Source organism: Notamacropus eugenii, chromosome 1 (assembly GCF_028372415.1).
Source record: "Notamacropus eugenii isolate mMacEug1 chromosome 1, mMacEug1.pri_v2, whole genome shotgun sequence".
NCBI classification, from domain to species: Eukaryota; Metazoa; Chordata; class Mammalia; order Diprotodontia; family Macropodidae; genus Notamacropus; species Notamacropus eugenii.
In genome coordinates this window covers 737,039,515-737,055,075 of record NC_092872.1, presented here as the reverse complement: position 1 = coordinate 737,055,075, position 15,561 = coordinate 737,039,515, and the positions used below count along the sequence as shown (strand labels likewise).

The 15,561-nt window shown below is 46.0% G+C and overlaps 1 protein-coding gene across 1 annotated transcript in view; it reads right to left on the bottom strand.

The window, feature by feature from the left end:
• ATP6V1B1 (ATPase H+ transporting V1 subunit B1) overlaps positions 1-15,561 on the bottom strand; it is a 39,548-nt gene that overhangs the window by 18,814 nt on the left and 5,173 nt on the right. The window contains exon 2 of the mRNA XM_072599571.1: positions 1,578-1,633. Coding sequence (XP_072455672.1) covers positions 1,578-1,633 — 56 coding nt within the window. The remainder of the gene's footprint in view (positions 1-1,577; positions 1,634-15,561) is intronic.

The window sequence follows — 15,561 nt, the reverse complement described above, 5'->3', positions numbered from 1 at the left end:
AGGGCAATGGATTCTGGGGCATGGATGGGGAAAGGTCCCCATGCCCACATCTTAGCATTGCCCTTACTTGCTCCCACGCCCAACTCTAGCTGATCTAGGTTTGGCTTGCTACTTTTTACCAAGCTGTGGTCTCATAGGACCTTAGACTTGGAAGTTGCTTTCAATTTTACAGATGAGGAAACTTAGGGCCAGAGAAAAGAGATTTTCCCAAGGCCACACAGCAAGTTAGTAGCAGAGCTAGACAGGACTGGAACGTGGTTCTCTTGCCTCTCCATGCCACAAAGAGTTCCTTCTATATTATATCACATACAACATTCCACTGTCTCTGTGTCTTTGCTCTGATCGCCCCAAAGCCTTCTTCACCTCCATCTTAGTCACTTGCCTCTCTATGCTAGAAAGAGCTCCTTTGATATTATACCAATACAACATTCACTGTCTGTCTCTGTGTGTTTGCACTGATCACCCCAAAGCCTTCTTCACTTCCATCTCATAGAAACCCTTCCTCTCCCCCCACTTCCTTCAATACTCAGTTCAACCTACTCAAAACCTTACTGGACTTCCTCAACTACTTATGCCTTCCCTCAATTACCTTGTACTTATTCTGTATATAAATATGTATGAATGTGTTGTCAACTCTGATTGAATGTAATCTGCCTGAGGGTAGATACTACTTCTTTTGTCTTCAGATTTCTAGTGCCTAGTACAGAGCCTAGCACATAGGCATTCAATAAATGCTTGCTGATTGATTAATTGATACATTCCAATGAGGTGACCTCATGAGGACAGTACCTGCCCTCAAGAAACATACTGTCTATTGTATTGGGGGGAAAACAATGTAATAATATGAACACAGAAAAGTAAAAGTAAAGCGCATACAAATTAATTTGGGGGTGAGTGGGGTGCAAGGTGGGTAATGGAGTTGGGTTATCCTTGATTAGATATGACTATTTCCTATGAGCTTGGTGGTGAGATTTATTTGCTTCCCAAGTCAAGGGTTCCTCAGATCTAGTGGTATTGTTCCTTTGAATTACATCGGTACAGACTATTATAATCATCCTAATAATCCTTGGAATATATGATGCCAGGCCTTGTCCACTTACTATTACACTTCATCCCTCACAGGACCTGAGGAGATTGTCAGTACTGACTCAACTTTTATAGGGGAGAAGATGGAGGTCCATAGAAGGTTACCCATGGAGTCAGCGTCAGATCAGTGAATAGAAATCCTGACCCTTCCCCTACCCCTCAGCCTGGGCTCTTTCTTCTATACTGTAACAGACATATTCACTGTGATAGGTTTATTCATCATGATGTGTTACCTTGGCATCAAATGGAGGTATTTTGCGTGTTTGTCAGAGACTGTGGAGGAAAGATGTCTTGCCCTAGAATGTGGTTTTATGGGTTGGGGGATAGGGAGGCAGGGTTTTGTAGCAGCAGTAACAGGAGTTGGGGGTAGAATAAAGAATGGGGAGACTGAGTTTGGGGAAGTGCATTGTGGGTCAGGAATAAGTGAGAGGGATGTAGCTTCAGGTCATGGTTCAAATTCTCCTTCCATGGTCACTCCTCCATCTTCCTACCTTTACATTATCCAGAACAACCAAGGGCCCGTTGACGCTGCACACAGTCTTGTAGGCTGAGGAAGAAGACAGAAGATAGATGAATTGGCCTCAAAACCCACATAAATTAATCAACCAATAAGCATTTAAAAAGTGTCTACTATGTATCAGGCAGTGTGCTAGCAGCTGGATATGGAAAGACAAAAATGAAATGAGTCTCTGGTCTCAAGGCACTTTTATTTTATTAAAGGAAACGCAATTATGATCAATGTAAGTGATATTCCTGACTCCAGACCCAGTGCACTATCTATTGCATCAATAATGTGACCTTCAGAAAGGTCAAGGAGATGATGAGGACTGAAAAAAGGTCATGAGATTTGGTAAAGGGTGATTTCTGAGATAGCAGTTTTTGGAGCATCATGGGGCTAGAAGGTTGGATTGTAGTGGGTTGAAGTCAGAGTGGATAGTGAAGGAGAGGAAGCTTCAGGTATAAATAGATTTTTCAAGATTAGCTACAAAGACTAGTTAAGTCAGAGGACAATTGTTATTCAGAGTAGAATGGTTAATGGAAGGCTTCTTAAGGAATTGAGGAGCTTAAGCATATTTATATTCAGATGAGAGGAAGCCAGTGGAGAAGGAGAGGATGAAGATGCACAAGAGCGAGGGGATGATGGACAGACCAAGTTTCTAGAGGAGGAATGAAAGTCCAAGTGCAGAGGAAACTCAGGTTCAGTTAGGAATTTTATGCGCATTAGGTCAAGGACTCCCACCCACTGACCTCCCTCAGAACCCTCAGACTCTCACCTCCTTTCCTTTCCCCTCCCTCAACTCCAGCTTTCTCTGCCTCTCATTTCATAGAATCTTGGGTCTAGAGCTGGAAGGGAGCTTTGTGAATATCTAATCTACCACTCATTTTACAGATGAGGAAATCAAGGACCAGAGCACTAAAGTGACCTGCCAAGATCACACAGGTATTAAGCAACAAATCCAGGATTTGGACCCATTTCTTCTGATGCCAAATCTAGACAGTCCTTCCACCACATCATGCTGTAGTTCTCTCCTTCCTTCTCTACCCTTTTCATATCTCTTCTTCTCCCCTCCCCTCCTCCCTTCCCTTTCCCTCCCCTCCCCTCCTCCCCTCCTCTCCTCTTCTCCCCTCCCTTTCCCTCCCCATCCCTCTCTTTTCCTATCCTCTCCTCTCCTCTCCTCCCCTCCCCTCTTCCCCTCCCCTCCCCTCTCCTCTTCTCTTCTCCCCTCCCCTCCCCTCTCCTCTTCTCCCCTCCCTTCCCCTCTCCTCCCCTCTCCTCTCCTCTCCTCCCCTCCCCTCTTCCCCTCCCCTTTCCTCCCCTCCCCTCTTCCCCTCCCCTTTCCTCCCCTCCCCTCCCCTCCCCTCTCCTCTCCTCTCCTCCCCTCTCCTCCTCTTCCCTTCCCTCCCCTCCCCTTCCCTCCCATCTCCTCTCTTTTCTCTTGTCCTTTCTTTTCTTTCCTCTCCTCTTCTTTCCTTTTCTCAGTCATGTTCCCTTCCTTTCCTTCTCCTCCTCACTGCTCTCTCACTTTCCCTTTCTCTTCCCTCTTTCCCCTCCTTCTGCCCCCTCGCTCCCTCAGTTCTTCCTTCCCTGGCCATCCTCCTCCTGACAGCTCGGGTGCATCCAGGCCATTAGCTATGACAGGGGCAGCCACCATTGCTGTAAAGGTCATGCCCCTGACCAGGGCCCCTCCTCACCCTGAACACCTGCGGGAGGCTGGGGGAAGGGGGACAAGGTCTCCCATAGCTCTCATTGGCTGGGCCCTTCACAGCTCACCACTTCCAGAATTAGAGAGGGCTTTTTAATCCCCAGGGGGTTGCTTCCTCTCTTGCCCTCCCTTGCCCTCTCTAGCCTCAGCAGCCATAGCCGACTCCTCCTCCCTCTCTGCACTGTGGGAATGACTCAGGCTCTCAGCCCTGCCCAGCCCAACCCAGACGACCTCAGCCTCTGACACTGGACTTGGGCATTTCATTCGTAATTGTTTGGCTATTGTCCGTATACCCAGCACCTACCACGGAGCCAGCCTGGCATGGTGTAGTCCTTTTCCAAATGCGCTCTGAATCAAAGTGACTAATAATGAGACTGAAGTAGCGCACGGAAAGTCGACATGGTATAAAAGACAAGAATTGTCCTCCAGACTGGGGAAACCTTGGTTCAAATCTTGCCTTTGACTTATACTGACTGTGTGACCAAGGGCAAATCACTTAACCCCTCTGTGCTGCCAGACAACTTTCTGATGTCATACATTGTCGGCAAGTGGCAGATCAGTGTCCGTGGGAAGGAGTTTTCACACTGGAAGTTACTTCTGTCAATCACAGCACAGGTTGAGACCTATTAATTACAGAGGATACTTACAACCTCAAAACGGGTTGCACCAGTTATTTCTTTGGAATCTCACAAAATGCTGAGATGTGCTAGAGAGAGGAAGTGTTCTTTGATCCATTTTATAGATGAGGAGAGCTGGATGATATGGATAATAGACAGGTAGGTAGATGATAGGCTAATAAATAGAGATGGATAGATAGATAGTCAGATAGATAGATAGGCAGGTAGGTCGATGGATGATATAGATGATGGATGTTTCCTCATCTGTAAAATGAGCTGGAGAAGGAAATGGCAAACCACTCCAGTGTCTCTGCCAAGAAAACCCCAAATGGGGACGTGAAGAGTTGGACCCCACTGAAACAACTGAGCAATAACCATAGTTGATGGATGGTAGATGGATTATGGATTGATAGATAGGTAAACAAATAGATGATATAGGTGATAGGTAGACAGATGATAGATTGATAAGGATAGGCAAATAGATAAATGGATGGATAGGTAGTAGGGAGACAGATAAGCAGATAACATTATGTATTAAGCCCCTACTATGGGCTAAGTGCTGGGGCAAGCAAGATCATCTCTTCCTTCAAGGAGAATACATTCTAATGGGGGAAGATGATTCCTAAAAGGGAAAGAGGAGCTGGAGAGGGGTGTGGGGGGTGTGTGCTTCCAGGTCCCAAGGTGTGGCAGGGAGTGATGCGGAGGTAAAAGCTTACTTAAACAGATCCCAGCTCCCGGGGCAGTCCATGATTCCAATATGGGGTGGGGAGAGAGAAGTACAGGCAAAATTATATGAAGAAGTGAGGAAATTGAGGCTTAGACAGATGAAGTAATTTATCCATAGTCACACAGTTAGGTAGAGGATAGAAAGCCTTCTTCTTGGCCAAGAAGACTCTGTGATACATATAGGCTGTGTGACCCTGGGCAAGTCATTTTGTTTTTCAGTGCCCCCAACAGCTCTTTAAGACTGGGAATTTTAGAGAAAATGCAGACTTCCTTGGTAGAGGGAACTTTGTCTTCCCAGAATTCCCTATGCCAATGAAATCAGGCTTGAGTGCTAAGAAAAAAATAGGAAAAAGAAGGGAGAGGCATTGAACAGCTATCACACAGAAGAGGAATGAGTCTTGTTCTGCCCAGCCCCAGAAGGGAGAGCTAGGAGCCAGGAGTGGAAGCTACAAAGAGATATATTTAGACTTGATGTCAGAAGGAAAATGAACTATGGGCTGGAGCTGTCCAAAGGTGCAGTGGGATGTCTAATAAGGTAATGAGTTCCCTGTCAATAGAGATATTCAAGTAATGACTTGCTGACTAGCAAGGGATTCTTTTTATGTATGGATCACACTGGAGGCTCTCTGAGGTCCCTTATGCCACCAAGAGTTTACAATTATGTGTGATTCCTGAGTCAGGAGACCTAGATTCTAGATTCTGGACCCAAGTTAGATGTGTGACCTTGGGTAAGTGCAATGCTTTCTCAGAGTTCCCGTTTCCTCACCAATAAAATGAGGGGTTGGACTGCCCTGATGTTTCTCAAACTGTTGTGTATGTCTGAGGGGTTCTGCTTTGCTATATATGATGGCTCCATTTAGTGAGTATATTAAGTGGATACAGAGAAAACATTCATTAGCATCAGTCACGTGATCAAGACTATGCCTCCTCATTGATCTAGAATAGTGCTGCTGAACCTCCTTACCATCACCCTTGAATCCCACATGACCCCATCCCCCACACCAGGTTTAATAATCAATGAGCTGTAACTTCCTTATTGTCGAAACAGCTCTGGATTTAGAGTCAAAAGTCTTGAGTCCAAATCCCGGCTCTTCTGAACACTAACCTGTGTGGCCTTGGGTAGGTCTCTTCCCCTCACTGGGTAAAATGAAGGGGTTGAATGACATGATATGTGAGGTCCTTTTTACATCTAAATCTTATGACTTAAAAAGATTTCCTTTATAAAAACAGTACTTGGCCAAGGTAATTTAAGGACTTCACCCCACATTCACTGGAAAGAAAAAAAGTAGGGTTGTAGCTAGGTGGTATGGTAGATGGAGTGCTGCATTTTGAATCAGGAAGTTCTGAGTATGAATCCTGCCTGGACAAGTCAGTTAATCTCTGCCTGTTCATCTCTAAATAGGGATAATAATAGTACCTATTTTGCAGAGTTGTTGAGAGGCTCAATTGAGAAAACATATGAAAGGAGTTTTGTGAATCTTAAAGTGATATGTAAATACTAGCTATTATTAAAATATGTCACAATGAGAAAGGATATGGGGGCTATGAATGCACAAATGGAAACAGAATCTGGTCCTAGATAATTCAAAAGCAAGGGATAGTAAGAAAAAAATTCCCTTTTTTACCCAACATGTGATTTACCCATTTGTGTGGGTGAATATGAAACCCTTTATCATGAAGCCTAGAGATGACATTATCATGGAAGTTTGTCTACTAGCAAAACTAGATTACAGATTGGATTCTATGCCAAGACCAAGGAGCTGCAATACTTGGATCATCTGCTTTTCCTGGATCTGACTTTTCCTTCCATCTGGTAACTATGGTCACTTTCCAGGCCTCCAGCAGCTCAACTTAGTAGTTGGAGCTAAGACTGAATGAGCCAGAGGTTGGGGATTTGCACTGTGTATGAGTCACTGAGCAATATTATGTCCCTAGCCTGAGCCCTAAGCCTAGACACAACCACAACCAAAGGCTTAACATCAACCCTCACCTCTCTGGTCACAAACTACCTGCTGCCCTGGTCAATACAATAGTCACTAATTTTGTTTATAGGTCTACCAACAATCTTGGCCGTAAACTCATCCCTCTTCTGGCCATAGACTGGCCCTTGACCTCAGCCACACTGATCCCAAACTACCACTACAGACTGACTCTTAACCTTGGCTTTAGGGATTAACCCAGGCCCTACACGGATCCCAGACCCTGGTCACCACCAGAACCCTAACCCTGACCTGAGCGAAAGAATATGGGGAGCTCAATAACTCAGTGCTGCTAATCTTTATTCTTAGGAAACATCCATGAGGAAATGCAAAAAGGCCCTTATTTATCACGCCCCACTCTCAATAGAAAATATATTTTCTCAAAGATGACAAAAGATAGTAATAACCAATGTTGGAAGGGTTATGGAAAAACAAGCACAGTAATGCATTTTTCGTGGATCTGTCAGAGTAAGTGTATTCATTTTGGAAAGCAGTTTGGAATTATGAGAATAAAGTGACTAAATTGCCCATACCCTCTGGCCCAGAGATTACACTGGATTCTAACCCTAACCCTAACCCCAAGGAGGTCAAAGAAAAGCTCCTTATAACTTGTGGTAGCTAAGAACTGGAAACAAAGCAAAGGTGCCTCATTTGGGAAATGTCTGAACAAATGGAGGTACATGAGTAAAATGGACTACTGATGTATTGTCAGAAATGACGATTGTGATCAGGACAGAAGCATGGGAAGGGAAGGGTCAACGCAAACTGATGCAGAGTGAAGGGAGCAGCAAGAGAGATATCATGACTGCAACAATGTAAATGGAAAGAATGACCACAAAACAATCAATAGTGAATGTTACAATGTTACAGAGAAGACACCTCTCTCTACTGTTTCACAGAAGTGGGGGAGGGGGTCCACAGATATGAAAAATCACATATGGTAAAAAATGTTTTTGGTATTAATCAGTTCTACTGTTCTTCCTCTTAAATTTTCTTTCTTTTAAACAAGAGTTAGCTCTCTGGGAAAGAGATAGAGAGATACGCAAAGGGGAATTTTAGGATGTAAAAACAAATATTGACAGAAATTTAATAATTTTTTTTTTTTGCCAATATTATCAACCATGTGGAATTAGGGAAAGAAGAGGTGTGTGTGGGGGGGGGAAGGAAGGGATAGAGAGATACTCAGACACAGAGAGTAAAAAAGTAATAGATATAGAGAGAGACAAATTGGGAGAAGGGAGAAAAATAGGGGCAAGAGAATTATAGTCAGAGACAAAAAGGCAATGGGGAGGGGGAGAGAGACAGAAACAGAGACGGAGAGACAGAGACAAAGAGACAGAGAGAGGCATAGAGAGAGATGTCAGCATCTACGAACAGAGAGAGACAGAGCAAGGCAAAGAGATTCATTTAGAGCTGGCCAGAGAAAGGCCGGTGCCAGCCTATCGGAAAACTCCAGCGCCATCATCATTAAGCTGCTGGTCGAGAAGAAAGCCTTGAACTCCGCAGTGGAAAGACTCGGGGTGGGTGGGCTGGGGAAGGGTAGGGAGCGGAGGGAGAGAAATCGCCAATTCTTGTCCCAGAAGAAAAGTCTTTCAACTTCGCCCCCGCCTGGACTGCCCCCCACCCCCCATTTCACAGCTCCTGTCACATGAAATCCCCATTAAGCCTGACAATCAGCCGCTATTACCTCCCATGGGTGGGTGGGTGGGGGCCAGGAGGAGAAAAGGAGGGATTGGGCAGAGGACAAAGACAAAAAACAGCCATCCGTGGCCCCCCACCCCCAGCCCCGGGGGAGGGGCTTCCTTCAGTGGGGGATCGTGGCCAGGGAAACTTAGGGGCTCACTGCAAAGAGTCTGTCCTTGGCAAAAAAAATTCCTTCGCTTTGTGTTTGAGACTCAGGATTCCAGAATGACAGCCCACCTTCCCCCACCTGCCTCCATCATGGATCTTAGGACCTCGGGGGCCATGTGGCCCAGCCAACTTATTCTGCAGTGGGAGAAAACAAGCTTGAGGAGTTAGAGTGCTCTGGGTCACGTAGATAGCAAATGACAGAAACAAGATCTGAATTCAGATTTTCGGGGAAAGAGCCAGTGCACTTTCCTTTTCATCATCCTCTTCAAGTCCCCTTTTGTCTGAGAAATCACCCAGAGGTCCTGCACCAAATGTTTGCGGGTGGTGCAGTGAACTGAGTATGGGACCTGGAGTCAGAAAGACCTGAGTTATAGCTGGCCACAGGCACTTGCTGGCTGTGACCCTGGGCAAATCACTTCCCCCTGTTGGCCTCAGTTTCCTCATCTGTAAGATGAGTGGGAGAAGGAAATGGCCAACTGCTCCAGTGTCTTTGCCAACAAAACCCAAGAAGGGGCCACGGAGTCAGACATGACTGGAAATGAATAAAAGACTAAATCCTTGGGAATACAAATTTAAATTAAAAGAGAGACAGCCCCTATCAGAAGGAACTTACATTCTACCAGAGGAAGACAGCACACAAAAGGGAATGAGCCTGCAAGGCGCTATGGTGTCTGAGTTAGGAGAATCAGAATCAGGGCTGGAGCTGAAGGAACAGTGGCAGTCCTAGACCCTTCCTCAAAACGGAGGTCATAGGAGCATCTCGACAATGGGAGAAATGGGAGAAGGAGCCAGCGTGGTGGGGAGATGGTCCAGGGTTCCATGTTCTAGGCAGCAGGGGTCAGGTCAGGATGACCTGAATTCAAATCAAACTGCAGACACTAGCTGGAGGACCTTGGGCAAGTCACCTAACTTCTGTTTGCCTCAATCTTCTCAACTGTCAAATAGGGATAATAATAGTGCCTCTGTGCCAGAGCTGTGAGGATGAAACGAAAGAACATTTGTGAAGTGCTTAGTGCAGCATCTGGTATTTAACATGTGCTTGTTTTCTTCCTTCTGAGCCTGGCACTCAAGGCTTTTGATCACCTCTCCTCTCCATCCTCCTGGATACCTCACTCCAATAGAATTTCCTCCATGAATTTTCTCTCTTCCTTCTGAGCTTTCACTTTCTTCAAGGTCCTTCTGGGAAGCTTTCCATGACTTCTCACACTCAGGATCTTGACCTTCTTTGCCACCTAGGTCACATAAAAAATCTAGCATTTGAATTTCTAGTGTTACCCCAAGCATCCTAGAGATTCGGACTGGAAGGGTCTTAGATGTCATTTAGTCTAACCTACTCAGGTCACAGTGAGGAAAGCGAGGCCCAGAAAAGCATGCAGTGGCCTTGACAGGATTCGAATCCAGGTCTTCTGATGTCTGCCTCCCACAAAGCTTGTTGTGGATCACAGTGCACTCGGCTGCAAGCCTATGGCTTCCCCATCAGACTTAGAGCTTGCTGGGGTTATGGGCACTTTGTCTCCTCCAGATTTAGCAAGGAGGATATGGAAGGACTCGGATTGAATGGCCTCCCCTGGCCAGTCATTGAGTCTTTGAGAGAGGAGCATGGTTGCTTCAGTATTCCCATAGCTTGAGGGGGTGGGCTGAGCCTCAGAGCTGGGCACTTTGGTTACAGGGCTCTTGGGGGCCACGGGAGACAGGACTCAGAGGCTCGGCCCCTGCTTGTCTGTCACAATAGTTTGTGGTTCCCTCAGAGAAAAAGAGCATGGGCTCTGTTCTCCGATGTTGGGGCTGAGGTTAGGAGGGAGGCAGGGTGCTGGCTCCGATGACCTCTGCGGGGTCTGGAGCAGGACTTCTCCGATCTTTTTAGACGCTCCCTCAAGGAGCCCCTGAGCTCCTCCAGCCTCCATCCCCCCCTTCTTCTCTTGTGGAACCTGCTCATTGTACTATCTGACAGTTTTTACGTGGCTGTCAGTCCGAGGCAAGCCCCCCCCTTCCTAACCCCCAACCCCTACCCCTCTCTGACCCCCTGCTGGCTCCCCTGTCAAAGGCCCAGCAGGGGATCCCCCACCAGCCCACTAATTAGGGCCTGGGGACCAGCAGAGCAGGCACACCTGCAGCATCATGTGAGGGGATGGCAGAGAAAGGCTGGGGTCGCCCATGCGTGAGGCTGTGGGATGGGAGGGGGGCACAGGAGACATCGCTGTGGTGTGGGCCCTGTTACCTCTTGGCCAGATTATGGATGCTAGATTGTAATAGGGAAGAAAGGCTGGTAAGGGAGGGTGATAATAGTAAAGAGGGAGGAGGAGGAATGGGGGTGACAGCACAGAGATTGGGGAGCAGGAAAGGACTGGGAATGACACACTTACAAAATAGTAGAGCTTGAAGGGACCTCACTGAGCCCAACCCTCTCATCTTGTAGAGGGGGAAACTGAGTCACAGAGAGGGAGGGAGGGTGGAAGAAAGGGGAAAGAGCCTTAGTCTGGCATTCAAGACCTGTTCTGTTCCAGTGGTCCAGACCTGTCTTCCCAGCCTCCTCTATAACTAATGAACATAGATGTAGTCTACAGATTAACTTTGTCTCAGATGTTTCCTGAGCCTGAAGTGTTACCATCACTGCCCCATCCTCACATTCTCCATATGTGGCCATCCTAGCCATCCTTCAGGAGGTACAATGGACCACTAACTATTGAAGAGCCAGGATTCCTGAGTTCTGTTGCCAGTTCTGCTCCAGTTTTTCCAGGGGATCAGAAAACCCTGCCTCTAATTTTCCTCTTCCATACCTTCCATGATCCTGTCTCTCTGGCACAGAACCCTGGGATCATGGATCTAGAGCTGGGAAGGACCTGAGAGGCTGGCCAACTAGTCCAAACCCCTCCTTTTACAGAGGAGAAAACTGAGGTAGGTTAAGAGATTTGCCCCAGAACACACAGGCAATAACAGAGCAGAGATTTGAATCCAGGTCCTCTGATTCACTTCAGCCCCTTTCCCATTGTACCATGCAGCTTTAGAATTGGAAAGAACCTGACACATCACCAAGTCCCCTTTACTCCCCTCCCCCCATTATGACACTTCTCTGTCTGAACTACTTGGGCTCTCCCAGTGATTGGGTGCTGATTCATCCCAAAGGTGTCCTAGGCTACTTGGCTTCCTCCTACATTTTCAGGCTTATTTCCTGTTACCCTTTCTACGTACCCTACTTTCCAGTCAAATTGGTCTGGGTGCCATACACAACATTCCATCTCCTGCTTCCAAGGCTTTGCCCAGGCTGGACCTCACGCCTAAAAATGCTCTCCCTCTTCATTTCCAACTCCATTCAAAGCTCACTTCAAGCATTACCTGTTACATGAGGATTTTCCTGATTTTTCCAAGTATTACACTCTATATCCCATCCCCAGATAGCTTCTTGTGATTTGTATTATTATGTACATTGTTATTTCACCCCAGTAGAACGTAAACTCCTTAGGCGGGAATTCTGTTCATCTTTGTCTTTGTATCTCCGGCATCCAACATCCTGTCTAACACAGGGTAGGTGTGAAGTAAACACCCAATGAACTGAATCAGGTGGAAATGGATGGCTTGGATAATTGCTAGGAAGTTCTGTTGACCGGAAATTTGACTCGTTTAACTTTAACGTGTTTGTTACTTCTCTATTTTTGTGATGCAGAAAGGGAGGTCTTTGAGGGAAGGGGAGGGAGGGTTCTGTACCTTGGGCATTATGTACCATCTGATCAATCAATGTCCACCCCAGCCACTCCCCTCCTCTCCCCTCAGTTAGAACCTTGGGTTCTGCGCCTGAGACAGCAGGTTCAGATGGGGGGCTTTTTCCTTATCTTGCCCAGAACCAGATCTCTTGGCAGCAGGCACAATCCTCTCCTTTCTAGCACCACTTAAATTGTTGACTCCCCTGTTAGAATATAAACTCATTGAGGGCTGAGACTATGTTATTTGCTTGTCTACTCTATCCCTGGTGCTTAACACAATGCCTGGCACATAGTAAGCACTTAATAAATGCTCCACTGACCTCTCTTTCTCTCTCTCTTCACTTACCTATCAATCTATCTATCAATCTATCAGTCTATCAATCTATCTATCTATCTATCTATCATCTATCTATCATCTATCTATCTATCTATCTATCTATCTACATCCATCTACATAATCTGTTTCTCTATCTACCTTATTGTTCTGCTTGAAGGGCTGCCCCCCACTTCATCCCAGGGAGTGGCAGGGACATTGTTTAACCAGATGACATTTAAGAAGGAGGGTGAGGCTGATTACTCTATACTGGGTTATCAAGAAACTTCCTGATTGGCTGACTTAGCCTTGCATTTGCCACCAGTTGGAAATGAACTTCACCCACAGCAGCTGCTAGACCAGTCCCAAATCAGAGAGGTACATTCTTGAGGGACAGATAGAAGGCAGCATGTGCTAGTCAGGTCCAACAATGCTTCCATCTTGACTATTACCTCTTTCTGGACCCTGGTAGAGACAGCTAGGACCCAGATTGCTGTGCTCTCCTGACTATGGTCCTATTTCCAACTTGGCCCCCACAGCCATCATAGAGGAGAACAATTCTTGGGGAGAAGGGACTCAATATCCCTGCATGACCATCACCATTAACCAGAGACCAACTGTCACCAATAGATAAGCCCAACAGTCCTAGAAATAGCAATGCCTTCAAGAACACTAACCTTACCAACAAAAACACTAACCCTTCCACCAGCCTGGTCTTTAGAGTCATCATCTGGCTCTATATAGTGGAGTTTCAGCCTGGTAACTTTTATGGGTACTGCAACTGTAGCTACTGAACACCCAGAAAATAAAAGTCTTACCACTGAAGTCCTTTGCATTGTCAAACAGTTCAATATCAGAAAGAATTTTGTCAATGGAAATTCCATTACAGAATAGGTGTAACCATCTGCACTGCTGTTTCACCCTAAGGAACATGGGAACTCTCCATCTGATTTAAAGCTGGACTCTCCTGTATGTTGTCTCTCCTGGGGGCCCCATGAGGGCAGACTCTTTCTTTTTCTATTGGTACCCCCAGTTACTTAGCTCAGTGTTTTGCACATAGTAAGTTCTTTTTCATTCATACATTTATTCATGACTTTAGAGGAAAGCTGGAAGGGCCCTGAGATCATTTAGACCAATTCACTTATTTTCCAGATGAGGAAAGTGAGGACCAAGAAGGGAAGAGTTTTGATAATTAATGGCCTTAGAAGCAATCCTGGTGGATGAGAAAAGTATGGTAGAAGACTTGAGGAAGTTTGTGAGAAATCCAGTATATGCAGGGGGAAGATTCTTTCAGATAGAGACACAAGGCTTTCTTTAATGGGGAAAATAAAATTCTTGGACCCACAGCAAAGGACCCAATATAAGTTCAAAGGAGTTAATTCCCAGGAAGACTCAAACTCTTGGCAAATTCTTTAGAGTAATATATAGTTTACTTACAAATGTTATATCTGGTTTTATAATGTATAAAAATACCCTTTATTCATAGATAGATGGATATCTTTCTGTCTATCTATCTTTCTATATTTAAATGTATTGTCTCCCCTCATGGAGGGGAGTTTATCTTAGTGTCTTTAACACTTAGCATAGTGGCTGGCCCATAGTAGGTGTTTAATGAATGCTTGGTGATTGACTCGGTGGTGGTTTTCTCATCAAGCACTAAGCAGAACACTTTCAAATGAAAGCACATTAAATATTGAAAATCTTCTCATTGCCCTTCCCCTCATTCTGTCACTGCCTGTTTTTAGGCAAAATACCTCCGGTTCCTTCAGCAGATCCCCTGTGACATAGTCTCTTGACCTCTTGGTTCCTGATTGCTGTCCTTTCAATGTGCCTTTGCAGTGGTTGTCTGGAGTTTACAGTACATCCCATCTCTGGCCTCTCTAAGAGCTGATATACACAGGATCTGACCCTCTTAGCCTATGCCCTCCAAGACTAAAAGGACCTCTGGGTTGTAGCTTTCCATGGATGCCCCTACTGCTTCCTTCCAGCTCCAGCCCCTGGCCTTTGTGAAAGGTGTTTCTCCTAATGAGCCTCCCTGACTAATTGGCTTCTCCTCCCACCTCCCTCTTGTGAAGGCCCTGCCCTGCCCTTCACACTAGGCAGAGCCAGGGGTCAGAGGTGAAGAGCAAGGGGCCAGAGAGAGGAAAGGAAAGGGATTAGGGTAAGACAGCAGGGGTAAGAGAAGGCAAGAAGGGAGCAGGGAATCCAGAGATTGTTCTTATGGAAGGAGCTGACCCCTGGGTTCCTCAGAGGCTGGGGACCACACCATCAGGAGCCCTCTACCTCATGTTCCTTACTACCCCACTGCACACTCACCTTGCATTCTAAATGCCTTCAAAAAATACATCACACAGCCTGCAGGAAAGGGATTAGCCCTCAAGGACTAAGAATAGATGGGGAGGGTGTGATGAGACCTCTATCTAAAGACCTAGGGGTATTAGTGGATGGCAAGCTCAATATGAGTCTAATGTGATAAATGAGAAAGGCTGATGGGATCTCAGGCTGCATTGAGAGAAACGTTGTTTAGGATGAAGGAAATTTCCCTCGTTCCACTTGATTCATCCTGGTCAGACTGGCTGGGGCACTGTGTTCGATTCTGGGCACATTTTATAACGTTACATGAACATTAGTTGAAGAAACTGGGAATGTTTAGCCTGGAGAAGAGATTTAGGGGGATACAAGAGGGGGATACATTCACATGGGAGAGGGGTCAGAGTGTTCTGGAGGGCAGAAGGAGGAGCAAAGGGTGAAAATCCAATAGGAAGTAAGCTTCTTGAGGACAGGGCTTTTTTTTTTTCTTTCAGTTTTGCTTTTGTAACCCTAGTACTTGGCACATGGTAGCCAGTTAATCAATGCTGAATAAATGAATAACCAGATGATTCAGAGGAGATCTAGTGCTGATGTGAGAGAAAAGCTAATAGTTGGAACTGTCTCAGAGTGCATGGGTCGCCTAAGAGGAGGTAGATTTTGTTTCCTCAAGGCTCTTCAATGTTATATGACCACTTGTAAGGTTGTAGAGGGAGTGTTGAACCAGACCGGGCTGGGCTGTGTGCTCCAGGAGGTGCCTTCTAGCTCTGAGTCTGTGGT